Source organism: Natator depressus, chromosome 2, assembly GCF_965152275.1.
Source record: "Natator depressus isolate rNatDep1 chromosome 2, rNatDep2.hap1, whole genome shotgun sequence".
Classification (NCBI taxonomy): Eukaryota; Metazoa; Chordata; order Testudines; family Cheloniidae; genus Natator; species Natator depressus.
Genome location: NC_134235.1, coordinates 184,570,360 through 184,597,137, shown reverse-complemented (window position 1 = coordinate 184,597,137; position 26,778 = coordinate 184,570,360). Strand labels below are relative to the sequence as shown.

General features: G+C 38.8%; 1 protein-coding gene across 3 annotated transcripts in view; it reads right to left on the bottom strand.

Annotated features, from left to right (window-relative positions):
- The window catches only part of LARS2 (leucyl-tRNA synthetase 2, mitochondrial), a 108,218-nt gene that overhangs the window by 46,110 nt on the left and 35,330 nt on the right, over positions 1-26,778 (bottom strand). For all 3 annotated transcript variants that reach the window (XM_074943273.1, XM_074943274.1, XM_074943272.1), the window contains exons 6-9: positions 21,244-21,333; positions 18,209-18,352; positions 8,072-8,179; positions 4,252-4,411 (exon numbers count right to left, since the gene is read on the bottom strand). In XM_074943273.1, the coding sequence (XP_074799374.1) occupies positions 4,252-4,411; positions 8,072-8,179; positions 18,209-18,352; positions 21,244-21,333 (502 nt within the window). The remainder of the gene's footprint in view (positions 1-4,251; positions 4,412-8,071; positions 8,180-18,208; positions 18,353-21,243; positions 21,334-26,778) is intronic.

The window sequence follows — 26,778 nt, the reverse complement described above, 5'->3', positions numbered from 1 at the left end:
GGCAACAAAGAACAACTGACATGACAGATTTACATCAGGACCAGCCAGACATGTGTTGATTGCCCATCAATAAGAATCCACTCTCCCAGAGACTCCTCAGAGAGGGCATGTACCCAATGGGGGTTACCTAGCCCCCAAGTCGCAAAGGCTGGTGCATGTCCACTTTCCTTTAACGAAGTGGCAAACTAATTGATGAGCTTGCATGGTTCAAGGGGAGGTCTTGGGCTGTGTAAAACAGTACATTTCTGGGGTGCAAGTCTGGGGAAATTGGCTGGGGCCTCTCGCTGTATAATTCATGAGTGGCATACAGAGCATTCATGCACCTTAGCTGGGTATGTCCCTGCATGTTGTTGACTGAGTGATCACAGCACCTGGAGGGGTTTTGCTGCTTGTCATTAGCACATTGTAAGAGACAGCCCAGGGAGGAGAATTAATGGGACACAGTGGTCCCACAGTCCAGACTGTACCCAGAGGGTGTGTCACAAGGTGTGTAACTGTTTCCATTTTAAAGGTTCTTTTCAATTGCTTATAACTTTCTCAAACTTCATTCTGGCTGAAATTTTCTAGATCTGGTCTTGTGGGAGGGTGAATTCCTTTGGGCAACTTGAAGCAACAATGATTCAACTATTTGTGTGTAGGAAATGTGTAAAAAATACACTTTTGCCATTATAAAAAGTAACACATGATCTTTACTGCACAGCTTTTGTGCTCCAGTCGTCTGGCATAGGAATATAAAAATTGGCAAGAATATAATCCCTAGAATGCAGCTGTGCCTTTCCCTGGGCCAATGAAAATCTGTTTTGATTTAGCTGAGTTATAAGAGCTTAACATGCATGTCTCACAGGCACAGTAGTTTTTAATAATACAACAGAATCCCTCTGACATCCCAGCTCCAGTTTCTCCTGGCTCCCATGGAAAAGGCTCTAGATAACCAATACCTTCCGGCTCCAGTTTCTTCTGATTCCGTATGAAAAATATCATGGTTGTAAAAATGACCCATTCAAGTCAGGAAGTACCTTAACTCTGCTCCCTGCGCATTTACATTATGGCACTATCTTTAATTACATGTCACTTTTTTTTTTCTGTAGGATTCCTTCCTCATTCCCTGCAGAAGTTGGAGGGTATGAAGTTAATGAGGCAGAGCAATGAAGATAAAAATAATTCTTGAACAGCTGCCTCATTCTCTAAGCCATGTATTCTGTCATTGAACGAGGTGGAAAAAGCAGTATGCAGTTATGTTAAAGACATTGAGCAAAATTCTCTGGTCAGCTCTGTCCCTGTGCACAGTGGTGCAAAAGGGATGGAATCAGGCTCATCTTTCCTGTTGGGGATATCCCCCATGTGGGCAAGTCTCCAATAGCTATAAACCTGGCATAGCCAATTCCTATATCACTGTCCCTACAGCATTCAGTTCAGCAAGCATGTCACAGGTGGGGAAGATTTCAGTGGAGCAGTCATGTTAGTCTGTATCCGCAAAAAGAAAAAGAGGACTTGTGGCACCTTAGAGACTAACAAATTTATTTGAGCATAAGCTTTCGTGAGCTACAGCTCACTTCATCGGATGCATTCAGTGGAAAATACAGTGGGGAAGATTTATATACACAGAGAACATGAAACAATGGGTGTTACCATACAACTATTACCAGCAGGAGAGCGGGGTGTGTGGGGGGACTTTTGTAGTGATAATCAAGGTGGGCCATTTCCAGCAGTTGACAAGAACGTCTGAGGAACAGCGGGGGTGGAGGGGTGGAATAAACATGGGGAAATAGTTTTACTTTGTGTAATGACCCATCCACTCCCAGTCTTTATTCAAGCCTAAGTTAATTGTATCCAGTTTGCAAATTAATTCCAATTCAGCAGTCTCTCATTGGAGTCTGTTTCTGAAGTTTTTTTGTTGAAGAATTGCCACGTTTAGGTCTGTAATCGAGTGACCAAAGAGACTGAAGTGTTCTCCCACTGGTTTTTGAATGTTATAATTCTTGACATCTGATTTGTGTCCATTTATTCTTTTACATAGAGACTGTCCAGTTTGGCCAATGTACGTGGCAGAGGGGCATTGCTGACACATGATGGCATATATCACATTGGTAGATATGCAGGTGAACAAGCCTCTGATAGTGTGGCTGATGTGATTAGACCCTATGATGGTGTCCCCTGAATAGATATGTGGACACAGTTGGCAACGGGCTTTGTTGCAAGGATAGGTTCCTGGATTAGTGTTTTTGTTGTGTGGTTGCTGGTGAGTATTTGCTTCAGGTTGGGGGCTGTCTGTAAACAAGGATTGGCCTGTCTCCCAAGATCTGTGAGAGTGATGGGTCGTCCTTCAGGATAGGTTGTAGATCCTTGATGATGCGTTGGAGAGGTTTGTGTTGGGGGCTGAAGGTGATGGATAGTGGCATTCTGTTATTTTCTTTGTTGGGCCTGTCTTGTAGTAGGTAACTTCTGGGTACTCTTCTGGCTCTGTCCATCTGTTTCTTCACTTCAGCAGGTGGGTATTGTAGTTGTAAGAATGCTTGATAGAGATCCTGTAGGTGTTTGTCTCTGTCTGAGGGGTTGGAGCAAATGCGGTTGTATTGTAGAGCTTGGCTCTAGACAATGGATCGTGTGGTGTGGTCTGGATGAAAGCTGGAGGTATGTAGGTAGGCATAGCGGTCAGTAGGTTTCTGGTATAGGGTAGTGTTTATGTGACCATCGCTTATTAGCACCGTAGTGTCCAGGAAGGAAGTCCAAAAACCAGTTGGAGAACACTTCAAGCTCTCTGGTCACTCGATTACAGACCTAAAAGTGGCAATTCTTAAAAAAAAAAAAACTTCTAAAACAGACTCCAACGAGAGACTGCTGAATTGGAATTAATTTGCAAACTGGATACAATTAACTTAGGCTTGAATAAAGACTGGGAGTGGATGGGTCATTACACAAAGTAAAACTATTTCCCCATGTTTATTCCGCCTCCCCCCGCTGTTCCTCAGACGTTCTTGTCAACTGCTGGAAATGGCCCACCTTGATCATCAGTACAAAAGGTTTTCCTCCCGCCGCTCTCCTGCTGGTAATAGCTCACCTTACCTGATCACTCTCGTTACAGTGTGTATGGTAACACCCATTGTTTCATGTTCTCTGTGTATATAAATCTCCCCACTGTATTTTCCACTGAATGCATCCGATGAAGTGAACTGTAGCTCACAAAAGCTTATGCTCAAATAAATTTGTTAGTCTCTAAGGTGGGGAAGAGTAGCTGAAATGCACTGTGCTCCAACTACCCACAGCAGGCAGATGGCCCCTTAGGGACTATTGTGAGCTGTGGCAATTTAGAGTAGCCCTAAATCTATACCCAAGCCAGACATTGGGAAGAGAGTCAAGGAGATGCAACTGGTTCTCTGATGGTCTCCCTTATCTGCTCCACTGAGCATAAAAGGAGCAAAGCAGAGGATTTGACCTTATATTATAAACACATGTACACAAGGTAGTTGTATTTTTATTAAGTTGAAAAAATATTAAGTATTAGCAGAATGAAGTGGAAATAAAATATGTATATTTTCCACTTAATCTGCTTTAAGGCATCCTGTTACATTTGGAAACTCACAATGATATGAGTAACAAAATAAGGGGCCATATCTCTACTTAGCCCAGGTGAGTTCAGTGTCTGTTAGGAAGTCAGTTACAACTCTCTTACCCCGGAGGAGAGTCTGTGCCAGCTCCAGAATAAGTCAAGGCCAGCCATGGGGCTGCTCTAACTTACTCCATTGGGACGTTATGCCAGCTGAGGATCAGCGTGACAAAGCATATCTTAGCCATGCTCCCTCCAGATTCCCAACTTTTCCCACATGCCCCTTACATTCCAGGGATTGGGTAGAGCAGAATGGGGAGGTATCTGTGGCTGACTCTGGCAGCTTTATGCCAATGAAGAGGCAATGCTCCACCAGGAGAATTTTCCACTGGGCAACTACAACCACAGTCTGGAGCTTTCTACCATTTTATGGGAGAAAGGGCTGAGAACAGAAACAGGAATATGTTCCACTATTTTCATGCAACCAATTGACTTCTTTAAAGGTTTTACAACCATTATAATACTAAGACTGATATTCCAGCTATTGTCATCACACTGTCCTTGAAGTCAGGGTGACGTGCAAAGAATCAAAAGGAATTGTTCCTCCTCAACAGGAATTTTCATGCTCACTTTTTTTTTTTTTTTTAAGATTAATCTCTAAAACTATCACAGTTTCAGAATAAAATAAAATCTGAACAAAAACTCACCTTTGCCTGGGATAAACTCACTCTGCAACACTTCCCTCAGACTACTATTTCCATGCAGTAGTCTATGATTAGGTAAAACGTATAAGTGGGAAGCTCCATAAATGGCTTCAGGTGTATAGGTATAGGCAGCTAGCTTCTCTCCTGTTTCTTGGCCATTAACCTGATAAAGAGCAGAAAGTATTCCAGAGCAGTTTTATTGCTAATTTTCTCCATTAAAAGGCCATTTTTTACTTTTCCTTCTGCTGTGACAATTGGTCTATATCTTTTGCCTGCTTAGGAATAAACCATGGAAAGTAGATCAAATTATTTTCAATAAAGAATGTTATAAACAAGTGCAAGAGAAACAAACAGACAGACAAAATTAGTCCAAACAGAAAGTCACACAGATATTGATATAATCCAAAGACTGTTCAAATTATGTTTGTTAAAAACATATGACGTGGAGCTGGAAGTTAGTGCACCAAAACTGCTGTATCAGATATTAGGCCTAATGGTGTGCAAAATAATGTGGGTCTGGGCTATTCCATCAATCACTCCTTACTAAAAGAAACAGACTTTAGGGGGAAAGAAAATACAGAAAGAACTGACAACGTGAAATAACAGAAATGGTGGTTACTGAAGCAAGCTTCACCTTCATGGCTTCCACCCCCATGATCTCCTGGGACCTCGGGCCTTCATTACCCTAATCCTGAGATGTCCTGACCAGACTGGGCAAGAGAAAGGGACCCAGACAACATCGCCACCTCTACTGGCTCCAGCTGGCTCCCAAACACCACTTGGGAAGAAAGGGATTGGACTTCAACAGTAGCAGCAGAAGAAGCAACAACTCTAGCCCATCACAACTAACTTCTCTTTTACCCAAAAGCATAGTTATTAATACCATCTAAGAGACTGTCAAACAAGGGTGTTTTTCCTTCTAAAAACTCTCTACCTAAATGGAACGAGAATAAGGGATACTGTTAATACATAATACTTTAGATTTCAAATGCTTTAGCTATTTTTCCTTCTTTTCTGTATCTTTAATAAAAGGTTATAAGGATTTTTAATGGTTGCTGTGGTACTAAGCTGGCCGAGGTCTCTGTGTACCAAACCCATGACCTTGTTTAACACGGTTTATTGTTAGACAGGGACTGGGGTTATGTTAACACCTTTGGCCTATATAGTCTATCTAACTTAATACAATACCACGCCTTCCTTTCTATTCACATTAAAGGCCCAGTTAATCTATCAGATACACAAGGATAACTCCCAATATCACAGCCAGCTGTGTATTTGAGGGCAGCTTTAGAGGCTAACTCTCCAGAGCTCTAATCCTGACTCAGACACCATCTCTCTCTGTGGCCTTGGAAAAGAGAATCTTTGTGCGTCTGTTTCCCCATCTGTAAAATAGGGATAATCATACTTAAGAACCTCTTTGGGTATTTAGCCTTATCCAATGCCTACACAAGTCAATGGAAGCCTTTCCATTCACTTCAATTAGCACTGTATCAGACCCATTGTGAGATCATCATAGTTAATGTTGGCAAATCACTTTGATGTATTATACGGAAATGACTAACGACTTTATGCACAGTAAGCATTATTTAGGGACTGGTGTATTCCGTGGCTACAGAATTTACCATGAAAATCTATTCCTTGCCACCGCCTTGTGCTCCAGAAGCTAAACTTTCATTTAAAAAAAAAAAAAAAAAATTATGGCTATGCCCCTAGTGGTAATGAAGATAATCTTGTTTTTCTGAGTCTGCAGGCATCCTGTGACAATAGTTCTGACAGAAATTGCCCCATTATTCATCTAAATGAGGTGCTGAATCTGAAATCTAAACAGAATTTTAAACTGTTTCCGTCTCCAGCCTCCCCACTGACATTTCTACAATGAAGTTAAATGATGCAGATTTTTGTACTTACAACACATAATGAAAACTGGAAAAGATGGCAAAATACAAAATAAATTAAGTGTAATATGTGACTAACACTGGGGACACTGTACTGATATTTATTTTCATATTTTATTAATTAAAAACCTCCTTTTTAAAATTTAAATGAAGCTACTGCAGAATTGCTACAGAATTTTGGTCCAGGTAAATGCTCTAGCACATGGAGCCCTCAGAGGAGATTTTCATATGCACATCGAGGCATACATTTACAGAAGCCTCTAACTAAGGTAGCCTGTTTTTCAGAAGTGCAGAGCCCCTTTAAGGTATTTCAATTTGGGCTCCCAGAAATTAAAACAAATACCTAAAGTCATTAGTCATTTATGAAATGTTAGGTCATAGCAATTAGGCACCTAACTCTTACCGAAGTGATTGGGAGCTAGGTACCTAACACCATTTGTACCTTTGAAAATCTCTCACTTGATCATCATCATCGAGTCATTTCACTTTTGCATCTTTCCAAAAGGATGTCAAATATTCTCTTTTTTCTGTGAACAGAGCACAGGGCAAAGTGTACCTGTACTTTTCTTAAGTTCTCCTTACCTACCTACCTATTTTATCCGGCACTTTTCTTTAGGTTCCTCAGTATCTAATTTGCATTAAACATAGTACTTACAATAAATAGTACTTTCAATATAAAGAGGCTCAATTTAGCACAGATTTCCCAAGAGTGGAGTTCTTCCATTGCCAGTGGAAGAAAAGAAAAAACAAACAAATCTCTTACCCCTGTTGCTCTACTGATATCTACAGGCTTGAGGGGTATATATGTGCACCCTCAACAACCCCTGTTGCTTTAAAAAGTTTCTGTGGTCATGCGGGCTGGCAGGACTCAATGTTAGGAAGAAAAACAAATATTAAGCAAAGAAAGCTTCTGTACCTTAAGCATTTAACCAAAAATAGTTTTAAAGACTCAGCTGCAAAATACTACTGGCTTTTCTTTAGTCCTACTAAGAATTAAAATAGTTTCGTATGGTTTTTGTCCCAAGAGCTAACAACCACATTAGCAAAAACACTTATACTTGATGCAGCTGGCTTTTCTTGGGAATGGCTGGAGATGAAAGTTAGATATGTATAACTTCTCAGCACTCTTCAGTGGACTTTGTGGACCCTAGGACACACAGACAGAACTGAACAGCTACAGGGTTCCAAACTGCTGAACTCAAACAACAAATTTTGGTGAACGATTTCAGTTTCTTGCTTTTTATACTAATGAGAGGCTACTAAAATGTTACTAAAAAAAAAAAGAAGCACTTGTGGCACCTTAGAGACTAACAAATTTATTTGAGCATAAGCTTTCGTGAGCTACAGCTCACTTCATCGGATGCATACTACCTTTCTCCCATGAATAAATTCCAGTACAATGAAGAACAGGAGCTTTTAAAATGTGACTCATGAAGCTGATATGATCATTACCAGAACCCTCAGAAACACAGCTCAACATACCTGTCCTCTTTATTTTATCTTAACCCTACATATCTGTTTTTTACTCCATCCAGTGGTTAAATGTAGTCTCATGACATTAGCTTTCCATTAAACCTGATATATTTAAGTAATCTCACATCTTAATTTGCTTTGGGTTAGAATTGTGAATTCTGATCAGCCATAGATTTGGGTTATTGAGTAAAAGTTCACTTACAAAAATACTAAGGTCTGCCACAATCTTTCTGCAGGAAATCTTCAATGAACTTTGAATGTTATAGTGCAGTAAGAATAAAAATGATGCAAAGTGTTACATTCAATAAACACATCTATATAAACACACACAAACAATATGTAATAGTATCCTTAACTTTCAAAAGTCTTCTAGATATTAAGAGAAATCCCATTATGCATTTCAGTCATTTTGCATAATCCACACAAAGAAAGGGATGGTCAAATTTCTGACTCACCTTTAACATGAAGTCAAGATAACATCCAACACAATCACCTATCCAGTTTGCTTGCATTTCCTTTATACCATACCACTCAGGGAGATCAGACAAAGAATCAAGCATGGCCTGGCACAATATAAAGGAGGTGTTAAGAACTATAGCTTATATTAAAACACATATATTAACACTTTCAAATTTAGTTCTATAAAGAGGCACAGCAGTAGAGCTGCAGGAGTAAAAACATGAACAAGGTGTTCTTGCACTATAGCTCCCCTCAATTTCATATCTTTCAAGAACTAGTGGAACATGGCAAAGGCCATAAAAGTGGTAAATCCAATTGTTTGAGACATAGCTTCCTTATGGCAGTCTTAAACAGCGAACACAGGAACACTAGGAAGAAAAAGTAAACAAGGAAAGATACCACTTTAAATCTGTGTTAATTGTAGTCCTGATCCTGAAAACATGCATGTGATTGGTCCTGTTGAGCACAACAGGACTGTTCATATGCATATGTGTTTGCAGGACTGAATGCTATATTTGGACTAGTTCTCTAGCCAATAGCCTAGAAACTGTATTCAGATAGGTCACATTTATTTATCCTAAATTTTTCAAACTCAACTAGTTGTCATACTATAACAATGAGACTGACGCTGTCCACCAGTTTTACATACCTTATGAGATTTTTGTAATTTTATTTATATTTTACCTAACACAACAGGCCCAATTCTGAATGGGACAGACCTCTGGTTGCTATTGCAATGCAAATAATATTAACTGACAATAATGGTGTATATTAAATGTAAAATGTTATGTTAATACAATATTACAGATAAGATTCTACCCACAAAACAAAGAAGAAATTCACAGCGATGGTTCCCACATTATCCATTATTTTCTTCCCATCCATAATGTAGCAGTTTGCATTAATGTAACTTGTATGCAGTTTGTGTACATTTATATAGTCAGTTATAAACATATTGCTTTCTTAGTGTGCGCGCTCAGGCACACAAACAGCATGGCAGCATTCTGATTGCTGTTGGAAGCATTGTGTTAAATCTCAGCGTAACAGCCATGTTAGTCTGTATTCGCAAAAAGAAAAGGAGTACTGGTGGCACCTTAGAGACTAACCAATTTATTTGAGCATAAGCTTTCGTGAGCTACAGCTCACTTCATCGGATGCATGCATGCATCCGATGAAGTGAGCTGTAGCTCACGAAAGCTTATGCTCAAATAAATTGGTTAGTCTCTAAGGTGCCACCAGTACTCCTTTTCTTTTTTGTGTTAAATCTGCTCATTTTGTCTACAGAATTTGCAAAGGTTTTTTAATTAAAGAAACACAAAGAATTTAAACAAAGGGGGGTATTATGGAAACCCCATCTCAATCTATACTTCATTAGATTTGACATTTTTGCTAACAGTATTCCAGCACTGTCCAAATCTTTTACCTTGGCAGAAATACAGCTGGAGGCATGAGTCAGACAGAAAGACAGTTGATACAATGTTCAGTAGTTAATTTCTAAGTAGAGGAAGTCAATATGCTGTATCACTTTCCTTAAATTGCACAGCTCCAACATGAAACATGAAAGCCTTTTATTATTTTGTTAATTTACAATTACCAGGGAACATGGATCATTCATACTATATGTCACTAATTAGGCTCCACTTCACAGAATATAATTACTGAACACACAATTTGCTCTTTTCAATTATTATATTTTAATTATACTAAAAATGTCAAAAATTATATACTTAAAACATGCTACAAATGCTAGTTGCTGGCTACTGATGTTTTTACTATGATTCACTCTATGATTCACAATATAATACATTTTCGTCATCCACACTCCATAGCTAAATACTGTTTTGGATTATTATTCCATATTAGATTAACCTTCTTTTACATCCTCAACTAACCACTTCCTTTTCTGCTGATTTATAGCTATAAGAATGCCAAGCTGCTGCTGCTGCTTTTAAAAAAAGTTATGTAATAACTTTAGTGAAATATAAACCAACAATTCTTTTTACTGTTCCATGTACTGTTCTAAATGTTCATGTTAAGACTATTTACCTTGCTTAGTGTCCTGTTCCAAAGAATACTGGGCTCTATCTACAGTGAATACTGAGTGCTTACATATAATAACCCAATGCAAGGAATGCAGAGTACAAACCAATGAGTGGATAATTTCTTTTAAAATAATTATATATAAATACATTTTAAGAGTGTGCAAGTAGGTCAACAGACACAGGACTGGCTAGACAGATACTGTTCTCTTCAAAATCCACTGCATGACTATCAGGATTTTCTTTATAATTTTAACGTAGCCCCTAACTCATGTCCATTCCACGCACACAAACAGTCAACCCGAGTGTGGTAGAGATTTTAACTTGTGTTGGCTGGCCCATTAGAAAATATAAACTACAGATCAGGTTAGCACATTTCCTCAGATGATAATCACTTTGTGCAGCTAATCCAATCACACTGTGCAGCCTGAGTGTTATTTTGCAGTGTGGATGGCCTCTGTGGGTACATCTACAATGCAATAAAAGACCCATGGCTTGAACACAGCTGACTTGGGCTTGCAGGACTCGTGCTGCAGGCTATACAACTGCAGTGTAGAGGTTTCAGGCTGAAGCCTGGGCTCTGAGACCCTCCTCTCTCACAGGGTCTTAGAGTCTGGGATTCAGCCCAAGCCCGAACATCTACACTGCAGTATTATAGCCCTGCAGCCTGCGAGCCCAAGTCATCTAACCTAGCTCTGAGACTCAGTGCTGTGGGGTTAAAGCAGCATAAACATACTCTGTGGTATGTCTACACTGCAACGTAAGTTCCGGGTTAGTGGGACTCAAGTCAGCAGACCCTGAGTTTGAGAACCCTGTGCTTGAGCAGCTACATTGATTGCCAACGAAAGGTTAAGAGTTTTTTAACCCAAGCCCAAACCTGGGCTCCAATGTTCGCACTGCAGTACACGGATCTGAGTCCAAGCTACTGTACCCCAGACATCCCAATGTCCTCCTGAAATGTGGCTGCTTTAGCCCCTTGTTCATGGTGCAGTGTGGGAAAATTTGACTGTCCACACCGCATGTTACAGGAAATTTGGACAGCCCGCCAGCACAGCCTGATGAGTTGTCATTTTGGTCTGTGTACTCCCAGCTACTGGAGCCAGCAATATGGAGGTATCGCTATTTCAGAAACTTCTCTTGCTCGGGCTTTTGCTCCTGTTTCAGGATGTGGGCAGCGCTTCCAAGTGATGCTGCTGGTCAGTTTGGCAGCATTTTCTGACCCACCAAAGGCACTTGACAGAACTAATGATGCAGCAGCAGCAGGAAGAGGAGGAGGAGAACGACGACAGACATGGTAGACTTGAAGTGGGTGATGCTGCTCATGACACTCAGTATAGCCACTGATGCCCCCCAACATAGAACACTACACTGCAAAGCATTAGGGCTCAAACCCTGGGTCCCACATTGACTTGGGCTTGGACCCTCCAATCTTGCAGAGTCCTAGGACCCTGAGTCTAAGCCAGAGTCTGAGATATTTGTGTGTAGACGAAAGGGGGGTTAGAGCTTGAGCATAAGTCTGAGCTCTGGCTTGCACTGCAATGGAGATATACCTTCTCACTCAATCTAGACTAACTTGAGTGTAAATAACTAGAGTTAACTCTGCAGTGAATACATAGCCTTATACACTTTGTGAGCACAGAAAATTCTTCACATAAGTGTGTGCCTGCATGGTGCTCCGCACCACTGAAAATCAAGACACTTATTTGGGTGCCTGAAATATGGATTTAGGAGTCAAACTTCAGGTACCCAAGTTTGAAAATTCTGGTCCCTCACTTTGTTTTCAAACAGGGAAGATACAATTTGGAACCATAGAGAAAATATAAATAAATGTGGCCAAAAGCTAGTTCTGTAATTAGATTAGACACCAAAAACAGCAGGGAAAATAAAGGCATCCACTGGCAGAGCAAAGTCTGAAACAAAAAACTGAATAAAATCAAATGCGATAAAGTGACAAACAGAATGGATTCAAGGAAAAAGGTTAAGTGACCTAAGACAAATAAGGGTGTAACAAAAGTTTAAACTGCACTCTGGCAATACACACACTAACAAAATGAACAAATAAATACAAATCAGGAGTCAGGGTATGTCTACACTAGAAACGCTGCTGTTGCGCTGCTGCAGTGCTGTTGAATAGACACTGATTACAACAACAGAAGGGGTTCTTCCATCGCTATAGTAAATCCACCTCTCCAAGAGGCAGTAACTAGGTTGACGGAAGAATTCTTCCATTGATCTAGCAATGTCTACACAGGGGCTCAGGTCAGCTTAATTACGTCATACCAGGTGTGAAATTTTTCACAGCCCTGAGCAATGTAGATAAATTGACCTAACTTTGTAATATAGACCAGCCCAAACATAAGTAAGGTACCAAAGAACTGGAAAGATTAAAGAATGATCACATTCATAACCAAGAAAATGACAGAAATAAATCTACATTTGCTGGGGGAGAAAAAGGAAATAGTAAAGAATATCAGTACCAGATCAGAAAAAGTGACTGAGATATGAGAGCATCTTCCAGGGGTGGACATGATCTGAATATTTTTGAGGAAAGTGGTTAGAAAGGTAGGGGAATGATTTGGCAGACATTTTTTAAATCTTTCGCAGAAATACTTGTGATTTGTAAATAAGCTAATTTAACACATATATAAGAAAGCTAAGAGATCAAATAAACTACACACTTGAATCTCTAACCAGCCGCAGGGAAGATCCTGGAAACTCTAGTCAGAGACAGAATGCAGAAACACTTAAAATGCTATCAATTTATTAACATGTTTCATACATTTGTAATCTTCCCACCCCCCATCACAACACACACACACACAAAAAATCACAAATATGTATATATTACATATATTTTTGTGTTTTAAATATATATTTAAAGCTATACAATTTCATTTAAAGAGGCAATTGTCTAACTTGTTTAGACCTGAAACTTTCCTGATATTATGGTTGATATAATCCAGTGTGGAATTTCCTGTAGATTGTAAAATATCTCTTTAAACTTTAAATATCATTAACTCTGTTATGTTATTCTTACTGCTGATACTTAAAAAAAAATCACTGCCCATTTTGTTGGGATTCCTTAAATAACATGGAACCATTTTCTGCCCTCAGAAATAAGTGTACAGCTCCCACTGAAGCCAACAGCTTCGTAGAATTTGTTAACTAGCTACTAGCTAACACTAGAGAAACAACCAACAGTAGTAGGTCCAGCACACAGAGAAATAAACATAACAGCTATCATACTGACTTCTGCAACCAATGAAAAACAGAAAATACTATTTGCCAAATGGAGAAGGATAAAACTGGCAGGGAAATAAACTCCATCTTCACTTTTAAGAAGAAGCTTTTAAAAGAGAAACTTGAAGAAAATAAGTAGCAGATTCTCTTTCTAGATGGAACTCTCCCTCCCTTTGGTTGGCCTAGAAGGAAGGAAATTTACAATACAGATACAGCATCACAAGAAAAATAACTCTCTAACACCAGGAAGGAGGAGTACAGTAAATGAGGTGTGAGTAAAACAGAAGGTAAATGAGATCAAAACGTTAGAATAGTGCAAGTCCAAGGAAGGTTATGGAAGTCAGAAGGGCAGATTTAAAGGTCAGTGAGAATATCATCCTTTGAGATGGTCCCACTTTCAAGTAAGAGAGTAGCACCATTCTGTGACTTTCTGAAGGTTAAAAGGTACCAATTTTAAGCAGATCTAAAAGAAGGAATTGTAATAATTGACATGGGAAATGCAAGGCATGAATAACAATCTTCAATAGAAACAAAATCAAAGTAAAGCCAGGTCAAATTTTGGTAGTCTAGCCAAGAATTATACGGTAATAGAGCCTATACATAGCGATCTATTCAAATAAATTCAGGGTACAGAGACTTAAAACAAACTTTTTCCCAATAGTTTCCGAACAAAGAAGAGATCCCTCCTCTGTTGCACTAAAAGGGATGGGCTGGAGTGGGGTGACAGATTTTAAAATAAAGAAAACTGAATCTCTATCTGACTTTAGGGAAATATGAATTTTATGACAGATGGATGCCTGATATCATATCCTTACCGATACAAAGAGTTTCAATACTTCAGTGACAGTAAATGAAGTAAACAGACACTTCCTACCCTATGAGGAAATCAAAACTTAACATGTAAGATGTAAAACCAAAACTTTTTATTCTACTTACAGATGACACTTATGAAATTGGATGATTGAACTGCTCCACGAATATAAGAGAGGATAACACAAAGAAGTGGGCAAATGATTTTACTTCAGAAGTATTCAATTTATTAACAAACAAAAATGTCTTACACTTAAACACAAAATAGTGGGGAAAAGTGCTGGGTTTGAAATCACATTAGTAGGAAGCCATTGGTATACTCAAGATCTGTTAAATTTAAGCTGGCAAAATTTAAGTTCTTACCTACATTTACCCATACTCCCAATACAGTAACTGAATATAATTCAAGTATTATGGTGCAACAGAAAGTCATTTGCTATAATTTAACACACAACAATATGGTGGCAAATAAAGATAACATTACATATATTTCATCTATTTAATACTCTACTGAAGTATTTCCAACTCGTCTTTTTTTTTTTCTTACAGAACTGGATTTTTAATTATTTTTCCCAATCTCTTATTATTTTATTCCTCTACCTTCAATTGCTTCTTTCTACACTACTATAGGTCACACTTAAATCTTATTTCCCAAGTGTGAAGTATCCTGAAAAAATATATATATACACACACAAGGAGAAATAACATTGGTACTGTACTGCTTCAAAATCTCACTAGCAAGGGCCTCAATTCTCAGCAGTTTTTGCCTCTTTCTATATTCTGTAACTGGCTGTCAACAAACACTGCTGCCTGACCAGATACAACTGAGATCAATAAAAGACAAGATAATTAAGTTCCTAAAATAGTCAGCTCTCTCTCTCTTTATGTCACTGAAGAGAATTTTTTCCCATATTCTTTAGTCACAAATGTACCACTTGGAGAAAAAACAGTCATATTCATTCTACAAATCCGACTTCAAGCACTGCAATAGATTAGTTCTTTCTATTTAAAAAAATTAATCCTGAAAGTCCATTGCTTTAGTTACTATTATAGTAGGAATTTAGATCTATAGTGTTGTAGCATTTAATGCTATACTTTATTTATATTAAGCCTGAAAGAACTGCCTGGCCTGGATGCCTACAAGTAATTCCTGTGTTGCTGTGTGGGGGATATGGGTTCACTCCTTGCGTTAACAAGTGCCAAGAGAGCTGTGGAGACAGTGCTCTGGGCCCCTGTACGGGAGACAGTGCTTTACATGACTCAAGAGTAAGGGCTCCAAAGGGATTTGTATCCACCCCACTCAGCCAGAGGGATGGTAAATCTGACAGAACCTTAAGTGCGGGAAGCAGAAAATTCCAGAGTCTGAAAAATTAAAGATTAAAAGGCAACTTTTTTATTCTCCTCACGACTGAGCCTTTATCTTACATTATGCACTTTAGCTGAGATACTGTCAAGATCCCTTCTCCACTAAAAGGCAGTATTTGGTTTTACTTTATTGTGGAGTAAGGAGGCAGCCATTCTGCACAGTACCACAGAAATAAAACAAGAAAAATATTCAAGAAACAAGAAATCAGGACACACAAGACTAGTTATATACTGCAATACTTTTCTATGGCATAACAAACCATTAATACAAGTTAATCAGAATTTGCTTTTAATCTGAGCATTCTCTCCTTGTAAGGATTTTGTGTTAATTATTAATCCCACCTGTGCTCATCACTCACAAATTTCACTTTTTTCAGCATGAAATGCTGTTCTAAATACTGGCAAATAAAATCATACAGTAGGAAATAAGCACTATTTTTTTTTTAAATCTGTGATATTTTTCAAGATTTCCTTTGTCCTTGATATTAACAGCACAATCAAAGATTTTCCATGGAGCACAGAATTCTAATTCTAAAGGCAAATCAATATGGGATTTAACAACACTGAAATATTTCCTTCTGTTGCCTCACACAAATTAGACAGTTCCTCAGTTGCCTTTTTCTTCATATCTGTGATGTAATTTATGCACTTTAACAAACCATATGCATCCATGAATACATTCACAGTGACACCCACTTAGCTCTCTACCTCAAAAAGAGGCAAACGGAGGGACAGCAGGGGAACTCCCATGATTCCACAGTGTGTGGATGTTGGTAGGGCTGAATGCCTAACCCCGGGCCAGAAGGTACAAACTCCTGTGTGCTGGAATCCTTCTTTGAGGGGTTTCCGTACACAATGCTGAGAAAGGGACTGTTAGGTGTAAGGGCAAGCCAAGGGAAAAGCTGAAACTGAGCTGGTAGGTCCCTTCACTGACCATTTCTCCATCCATGGGTTGGGTAGGAAGCTATGCCTAAAACTTCATAATGTACTATCCAGCTACTCAACCTATATACCACAGGAAGGATGTGCCTCTAAATATCTGTTTAAAAAACATGCACTCAGAGAAATCAATTCTCAGAGTTAGCTATAAACTTAACTGTGGCAGGATTTTGTGGTTCCTGCCAATTTCCACACTTTTAAAATAAGTATAAATATATTACCCTAGAGTCGGACAAAAAACAGGGATAAGAATTCATGAAAAAATTTTTTTTGAAGTTATTTCTGTTTTGCAACATTTGAAATGTATCTATTTTCTGCTCTTTGGTGATGAGTTTTTAAAACCAAATATCAAAACGTTATTGAAATTTTCATAGCACCCCTTCAGGAGAGGGCAGGGCTAACAAAGGCCAACCTTACATATCATGATTTGAAGACTTAGCTGGCTGTGCATAAAAAATAACTATACCATTTTACAGTTGTATACAGAAATAACTAACAGATAGCTTTTTCAATGAATCTGCATACAGTCCTAGCTGAGTAACCATAGTAACTAAATATTTTGGTGTAAGATTCTAAAATGCACAGATAACAGTTTGAATAATAATGCCACCAGTTAAGCCCATTATACTTTTACCAAAAGCAATTTGTCAAAACAAAAAAGCTAATTAAAATTTACCTTTTTTAAAAAAAAAGAATCTATAAATGTTACTTGACAGTATCTAAAGTTTACCGATAGTTTTGAAAAATGAGAGAACATGGGCATGATTACTTAAAATAGTATTGGCATAGTCAACAAATAAGGGTTCCTGCTACAAATTTAAAGCATTGTCACTCTTTCTATGCTTGAAAATGTGTCATCACTGGTGAAGTGCCATATGAGCAAACAGCATTTTTGTTCAATTTTTGTTTTCTTTATTTTAAGAAATGAATGAATATAGGTGCAGTAACAATAACCAATTCTAAAAACAAACCAAAAAACTCCCTCCTGACATACTGGAAGCCTAAAGAACGTTATGTGCAGAAACAAGGTACACTTGATTAATGCAACATCCAAGGTTGGATGCATAACACATCATTGACCCTTTGTGCATGATTGCTATGCGGTGGGTTACTTAAGCACATACTTGGAGGTTAAGCAAAAGTAGTAGCCTGGAGAAAAAAGGGAGAAACATAGTAACACAGAGAAAGCAAGTGGATACAAAAGAGGAGTGTAGATAAACAGAAAGATGATCTACCTATAGTATGTGCCTTGATTGTTTATATTAAATGGGTAATGATCAAATATTTTGTAGAAGCTTCAAGGAGGAAAAATAATTTAAAAAATATAATTAATGATTATTCAGTCCCTGTTGTTAGCTGAAGATTCACATGACAAGTGAAGGGAGAAGAGACTGACAGGGTTACTCAACTCAAATATATTTTAAAACACTGATCCTTACCTATAAGAAGCACGTGTGAAAGGCAAACCTAATCTTCCTGATTGGCCATATATGAGAAAAAAATAAAAACTGGATATAAACAAATAGCACCTAATGGTGAAAACAAACCATTCCCATTTTTGACTTTTCCACTGCTGAATCCTAAACCAGTTATTTAGATCTCTTACTTTAGAGGAGGAGGAGAAAGGCAAATAGGAATAATAGTGTCTGTGCGCATGCATGCATAACATTATCCTGCTAGTTTGATGAAGACCTGAAGAAAGATTTTATGGGGTGAGGTCCCAAAACCTCATACTCTCACCTTTGCATAAACTGTAGTTTTGATAAACCACTGTCTGAGGTACTTCTGTTCCACTTTTGCTCCTGAACGCCACGAACAGCCATTTTCATCAACCTGTTCATTTGCTAGAACAGTCTGATCCACTGGGTCCCAATTAACCATGGCCTAAAAACGTTTCAGGAAACAAAGTACTAGTTTTAGTATATGTGTCACAAAAAGTGGATCTAACTTCTCAGATATTGACAGTACTCAGTACAAAGATAGTTTCCAAGGCTCCCATGATCTCTGCATAAAAATGTCCATTAGAGTCATCTCCATGAATTGAGACTCAACTGAGGATCTGTTGGACACTGTGCTCTTCAGAACTCAAAGGCCAACAGTGAAGCCTGCTACCTTTCTACAGAGTTAAGACACATACAATTGGATTGATTGTACTAACAGGGGGTATACTAACCCAAGGGCATTTGTTATCTTCAATAATGAAGTTAAAACACTACTGAACATCATTCTCATTGACTTTACAGAGCAAGAATATAGTCTGAATTAAATAGGCTGGTACTGATCCAAAAACTCTGGGGGTAAGTATGAGAAAAATTTATAGTTAAGGAGCTCTAACCTGAGAGGATGAAGAATCACATATAAAAATGTTCAATAAGTAATACCGATCAGCTATAAATATAAGTAAGTTAAACAGAGTTAACATTTCCTGCACTGAATTTGACTACTCAATGTAGGTTATTTTAGATATCACGCTCTCCTATTTATATCAATCCAAGTAAACTAGAAAATACAAAATGGTACAGTGGAGAAAATATCTGTGTTCAAGTCCAGCCTTAATCACATGTATGCAATTTGTGTTTCGGCCTAAATCACAAATACTGCATGTTATACACAGCAGAAAAAGACATACATAATTTTGAAAGATTGGAACCTCTACTGTTTATAATAAGAGATTGAAGGAATCTCATGGCATGGTAAATGAAAGAGATATGCTAACAGGCATTTATTTTAAAAAAAAAAAAAAAACATGAACGGAAATTTAAACAAGAAAAGGATAATAGCAACTGTGAAAATCAATCCACCATATAAAGCATCATTTAGTAACTTCAGCTGAGCTATACAAAGTGACTTACAGTCAAACTGAAAAACAGCTCTGCTCCACAATGTTTTATACATTAACACATTATTTGAAATAAATTAAATAAACCTATTATGTAGGGGGAAGACTCAAAATCTCAGAATTTAAATAAATAAGGATTTTCTCTCTCATGTTACTACATTTTGAATATTTATCATCATTCTCCTTTCAAAATATCCCAATTTCAAAACTTTTTTTTCTTCTTAAGCACAATGCCTGTGCTTGGGAAGCAGCAAAAACCACTTCACAAATTGTGTGAAGGGAAATACTGTAGCATGTAGCTGCTTGATTCCCTTCCCCTTAGGAATACTATTGTTAGTAACAGTGACTTTTTATGCATCATCTGATTGCCTGCATTGATTTATACAATATAAATGATGACAGAATGAATTAAATATAGATATTTTTGATAAAAAATTTAAATTCCTATCTTCAAATCATGCTCACATGAATACAAGTATTTCATGGGAATTCATGCTTAATGTGATTCAGCTACCTTTTATCTTTAACCTACTAATAAGGTCAAACTTTTTTTAAATTAAGAAGATACTTAATATCAGACCATGCGAGATTAATTTATTACAAATCCATTTTCAAAGCCAATCAAAATACATATCTTCAATAATGGTATATCACATTGTAAATGTGACTCTAAAAATAGTGACCATTTTATTTATAAAGAACTCCCTAACAAGATGATTAGACCACTGCAAAGTTAAAATAAAACACTGATAAACATAAAACAGACAATATTAAAAAAATAATAAAATGCTAAAAAGCCAAAATGAAGCAGTATCAGTATGAACTAGTTTTCTTTTGTTAAATAACTATGACCCAAAGCTGGGAAGAAATGGGATGATTTTGGTTTGCTGATATTGAAGAGAAGCATATATGTTGAAATCTTGGATTATGATTAAACTAGCCATGAGACAGTGGTGTTAATTAGCACTACTACATAATCAAGAACTTTTCAAATAGGAAATTCCATCACAATCAATGAAGAAAAAGATAGAGCAACAACACATGTAAGTCAGTAGTTGAAAGTCATAATCAGGGATTTAAAGCTGTGTTTTGTCCCTTCTGTCTCACTACTGCATCCTCTCCACTTGTGTTCAGAACTCATGCAGTCTCTCACTTTCGAGAAGAGACAAGATTCTGTCGTGATGAATATAAACTGGGTTCTTTACTGAGGCTGAAAGACAGAGACAGACTCTGTTAATTTTCACTGACTCCAGCTCCCAGACTAATTAAACCATGTGTAAACTGGTAATTACTAGCCTGGCATTCCCAATCATGGAATGGAGCTCTACATCCATCTTCGCTCAAGGCTACCCTTATAGCCTTAGCAAAGCCACAGTTGGTCCTCCAGTACTCCATTTATAACTGCAATAAATGATACTTCAGACTTTTTAAGGCATATCTCAAGTGTGCTGGAGGCAGAGCTGAAGATGTGCATTAACTGGTGTCAGCACAGATTGAAGAGTCTTATTGCTGATGAGGTCAATCCTGATCCCATTTAAGTCAATGGTAAATCTTCCAATAACTTTGCTAGGAGGAGGACAGCACCCTAAGTAAGCAGGAGTCGTTCTATGACATTAGGAGCCATGAAATAAACAAATCCAATCTACATCAATCATTTGGCATACCAATATTGCACATAGAGCCACTATATACCACTTTGATAATAAAGATAATTGATTTGCCTTGCCATTATACCTAGCAGTGGAAGATAGTTACCCATTAACATTTTGTTATCTTTTACAGTGATATACAAAAGCACAAACACAGTAATGCAAATATCTGTCCCCTTAATGAATGTGAACTGAAGAGCCTGAAAGACGTTATTTATAGTATGAGTGACTTAGGACATTAAGTTTAAGGTATATGCATAATATTATAGGTCAATGTTTGCACTTACCTCCTTTTGATAGACTAACCCAGCTTCAAATAAGTTAATAAAGAGGTACTGTGTCCATTTATAGTACTCTGGCAAACAAGTGGTTATTTCCTGTAAAGAGAAAGGAAAAAACATTCTATTATCTTCCTGCTACATCATAACTCAAGGGATTTACTTAATAGACCATATGAACAATTGCAACCTGTAGGGAAAATATGTACTGTATTAAATTAATTTAGAAAATGTGCACTATGACTGAAAAGTGTACATATGCATATGTAGAGAAATCATGGTTTGTGGGAAAATGTCCTTCAATACCCCCAAACCACAGCCAACCCAGGGAGCTGCAACACAGTTTATACAATGCTGCTTTTCCAGCCCATGGGGTGGGATGGGAGGGATTTCATGGTGGATCTGGTTGATTTTTCTTGAGGAAGTTGGCAGCAAGAAGGGGTAAACCAGTTTCTCAAAGACAAAGGACAAGCTGCCACCTCTAGCCAGGCGTCATCAACGTGCATTGGCAATCACCCATCAAGTGGCCATTCTTTGGCAACGAAGTGGGGCAGGAACAGATCAATCTGCATTTTAGCAAACAATAACATGGAACCTCTTTCACCATGAGACTCCACATCTCCATTATCACAGCAAGAAGGAAATTTATCTACAGGTAACCCTCAGGAAAATGCATTTCAAAGGGTGACTGGACTCTAAAAGTGAGGAGCAAAACCACCCCAGGTTATCTCTCTCTCTTTCTCTTAAGATGACACAGGAACCAGCCCACTGACCTTGGGGGAGTTCCTGTTCTGAGAATTTGGTCAGCAATGGTGCTGGGAACCTGTGGTATGGATTTTACCTTGAACCAAGTCTAGTTTAAGTTTTAGCTACTATAAAATGTTTTATATTTATTTCTCTTGCAACCATTTCTGTCTTTAATACATTATACTCATAGACTCATAGATATTAAGGTCAGAAGGGACCATTATGATCATCTAGTCTGACCTCCTGCACAATGCAGGCCACAGAATCTCACCCTATTGTAGAATCTCATCTACAATAAACCTCTCACCTATGTCTGAGTTATTGAAGTCCTCAAATCACGGTTTAAAGACTTCAAGGTGAAGAGAGTCCTCCAGCAAGTGACCCATGCCTCATGCTACAGAGGAAGGCGAAAAACCCCCAGGGCCTCTTCCAATCTGCCCTGGAGGAAAATTCCTTCCCGACCCCAAATATGGAAATCAGCTGAACCCTGAGCATCTGGGCAAGATTCACCAGGCATATACCCAGGAAAGAATTCTCTGTAGTAACTCAGATCCCACCCCATCTAACATCCCATCACAGGCCATTGGGCCTATTTACCATGAATAGTAAATCAATTAATTGCCAAAATCATGTTATCCCATCATACCATCTCCTCCATAAACTTATCGAGTTTAATCTTGAAGCCAGATAGGTCTTTTGCCCCCACTGCTTCCCTTGGAAGGCTATTCCAAAACTTCACTCCTCTGATGGTTAGAAACCTTTGTCTAATTTCAAGTCTAAACTTCCCAATGACCAGTTTATATCCATTTTTTCTTGTGTCCACATTGGTACTGAGCTTACATAATTCTTCTCCCTCTCTGGTATTTATCCCTCTGATATATTTATAGAGAGCAATCATATTTCCCCTCAACCTTCTTTTGGTTAGGCTAAACGAGTCAAGCTCCTCGAGTCTCCTTTCATAAGACAGATTTTCCGTTCCTCGGATCATCCAAGTAGCCGTTCTCTGTACCTGTTCCAGTTTGAATTCATCCTTCTTAAACATGGGAGACCAGAACTGCACATGGTATTCCAGATGAGGTCTCACCACTGTCTTGTATAGAGTGTCTCACCACTCCTTATCTCTACTGGAAATACCTCGCCTGATGCATCCCAAGTCCGCATTAGCTTTTTTCACAGCCATATCACATTGGCAGCTCATAGTCATCCTATGATCAACCAATACTCCAAGTTCCTTCTCCTCCTCTGTTACTTCTAATTGATGCATCCCCAGCTTATAACTAAAATTCTTGTTATTAATCCCTAAATGCATGACCTTACACTTCTCACTATTAAATTTCATCCTATTACTATTACTCCAGTTTACAAGGTCATCCAGATCCTCCTGTAGGATATCCCAGTCCTTCTCTAAATTGGCAATACCTCCCAGCTTTGTATCATCCACAGAATATTAGCACACTCCCACTTTTTGTGCCGAGGTCAGTAATAAAAAGATTAAATAAGATTGGTCCCAAAACCGATCCCTGAGGAACTCCAGTGGTAACCTCCCTCCAGTCTGACAGTTCACCTTTCAGTATGACCCGCTGTAGTCTCCCTTTTAACCAATTCCTTTTCCACCTTTCAATTTTCATATTGATCCCCATCTTTTCCAATTTAACTAATAATTCCCCATGTGGCACGGTATCAAACACCTTACTGAAATTTAGGTAAATTAGATCCACTGCATTTCCTTTGTCTAAAAAATCTGTTACTTTCTCAAAGAAGGAGATCAGGTTGGTTTGACACGATCTACCTTTTGTAAAACCATGTTGTATTTTGTCCCATTTACCATTGATCTCAATGTCCTTAACTACTTTCTCCTTTAAAATTTTTTCCAAGATCTTGCATACTACAGATTTCAAACTAACAGGCCTGTAGTTACCTGGATCACTTTCCCCCCCCCCTTTCTTAAAAATAGGAACTATGTTAGCAATTCTCCAATCATACAGTACAACCCCTGAGTTTACAGATTCATTAAAAATTCTTGCTAATGGGCTTGCAATTTCATGTGCCAATTCCTTTAATATTCTTGGATGAAGATTGTCTGGGCCACCCACTTTAGTCCCATTAAGCTGTTCGAGTTTCGCTTCTTCTACCTCAGATATGGTAATATCTACCTCCATATCCTCATTCCCATTTGTCATGCTACCATTATCCCTAAGATCCTCATTAGCCTCATTAAAGACTGAGGCAAAGTATTTGTTTAGATATTGGGCCATGCCTAGATTATCCTTGACCTCCACTCCATCCTCAGTGTTTAGCGGTCCCACTTCTTCTTTCTTTGTTTTCTTCTTATTTATACGGCTATAGAACCTTTTACTATTGGTTTTAATTCCCTTTGCAAGTTCCAACTCTACTTGACTTTTAGCCTGTCTCACTTTATCCCTACATGTTCTGACCTCAATAAGGTAGCTTTCCTCGCTGATCCCTCCCATCTTCCACTCCCTGTATGCTTTCTGCTTTTTCTTAATCACCTCTCTGAGATGCTTGCTCATCCAGCTTGGTCTACAACTCCTGCCTATGAATTTTTTCCCCTTTCTTGGGATGCAGGCTTCCGATAGCTTCTGCAGCTTTGACTTAAAGTAATCCCAGGCCTCCTCTGCCTTTAGATCCATAAATTCTTCAGTCCAATCCACTTCCCTAACTAATTTCCTTAATTTTTGAAAGTCACTCCTTTTGAAATCAAAAACCCTAGTCGCAGATTTATTTTTGTTAATCCTTCCGTTCAGTTTGAACTGAATTAGCTCATGATCACTTGAACCACGGTTGTCCCCTATAACCATTTCTTCTATGAGGTCCTCACTACTCACCAAAACCAATCTAAAATGGCATCCCCTCTAGTCAGTTCAGCAACTACTTGATGAAGGAATCCATCAGCTATCGCATCTAGGAAAATCGGAGCCCTATTATTATTGCTAGCACTTGTCCTCCAGTCTATATCTGGGAAGTTAAAGTCTCCCATGATCACGCAGTTTCCATTAGTATTTACTTCATTAAAAACATTAAAGAGGGCTCTATCCATATCCAAATTAGATCCCAGAGGTCTATAGCACACCCCAAGTACTATCACAGGGGAGGCTCTAGTAGTTTTCTTCCCAAATGTGATTTTTGCCCAGACAGACTCTGTCTTATCCATTCCATCGCTTATTTCTTTACATTCTACCTCATCATTGATATACAATGCTACTCCACCACCTTTACCTTTATTTCTGTTTTTCCTAAACAGCATATACCCTGCAATAAATGTAGTCCAGTCATGACTACTATTCCACCATAGTTTCTGTTATCCCTATAATATCTGGTTTCACTTCCTGCACCAGTAGCTCTAGTTCCTCCATTTTGTTACCTAGGCTCCTCGCATTGGTGTACAAACATCTTAATTTTTGCTGTTTGGCCTCGCTCACATTCTTTGCCCGATTAGGTACGGACATTCTACAACAAGTATGACCTATTAGACTGGTATCCACACTGCCCTTCCTCCTTATGTCCATTCTCCTACACACGGCTGTATCCTTTCTTACTTTGTTTTCTTCCCTCCCAATGCTAAAATCCGGCGTGGAGATAACCTGGACATCTCCCAACCATCTCCCCCAAATTCCTAGTTTAAAGCTCTCTTAATCAGTTGTGCCAGCCTCCATCCTAGAAGTCTACTTCCTTCCCTACTCAGATGAAGTCCATCTCGAGAGAACTGTCCTCTGTCCATGAATGCCTCCCAGTGGCCATACATCCCAAAGCCCTCCTTATAGCACCACTGCCTGAGCCATCTGTTGATAGTCATAATCTTGTCACACCTTTGCTGCCCTTCTCTAGGAACAGGCAGAATCCCACTGAAGATCACCTGAGCCTCGATTTCCTTAAGCGTCTTCCCCAGCCTGGCATAGTCTCCCTTGATACGTTCCAGCGAGAATCTACCGGTATCATTTGTTCCCACATGAAGGACAATCAGTGGATTCTTTCCCGCTCCCTTTAGGATCCTTCTCAACCTCAGGTCCACATCCCGTATCTTAGCACCTGGAAGACAGCTCACCCTTCTATTCTCTGATCAGCTCTCATTACAGGCCTGTCTATTCTTCTCAGTAAGGAGTCCCCGATCACATAGATCTGCCTTTTCCTGGTGACGGTGCGATTGTCCGGTCTATCCCCTGTTCCCTCTGGCTGCAAGTTCCTTCCATTCCTATTCTCCCTTGTAATCCTCCTCAACCCATCCTGTATCCTCCTGGGGCTCATATTTGGTGTAGTCTCCATTGACTCTTCCCTTTTCCTATAGGGCTAGCCGCTCTTCTCTTCTTCCTTGCCCTTCCACCTTCACTGACCACCTGCTGAGCCCCTTCTTCATTTTCCAACTCTGCAAACCTGTTCTTGAGCTCTATTTCTCCTTCACTAGCCCGTTTTTTCCTCTGCCTCATTCTCTTAGTCACATGCTTCCACTGTCCATTTTCTTCACCCAGCAGTCTCCCCTCAGAATTCTTCAGTCCTGCTTCCATCTGCAAGTCTGAGCTTTTCCCTTCAGCTGCCTCATATCTTTGCTCCATCATCCACTCAAACCCCCTTCTAAACTCAACTAGACTTTCCACCTGCACCTCCAATCCTAGGATCTTCTCTTCCATCAGCTCTATCAGACGGCACTTAAACTCTGACTTTATAGTTAAATAAACTTGTTTTATAAATCTAAACTAATACAACTAGTGTTGTAGTTAAACTGAACTGTTTGGTTACTCCAGTTAGAGTAGCGAACTGTTGCTGAGGAGATCTCATATTGAG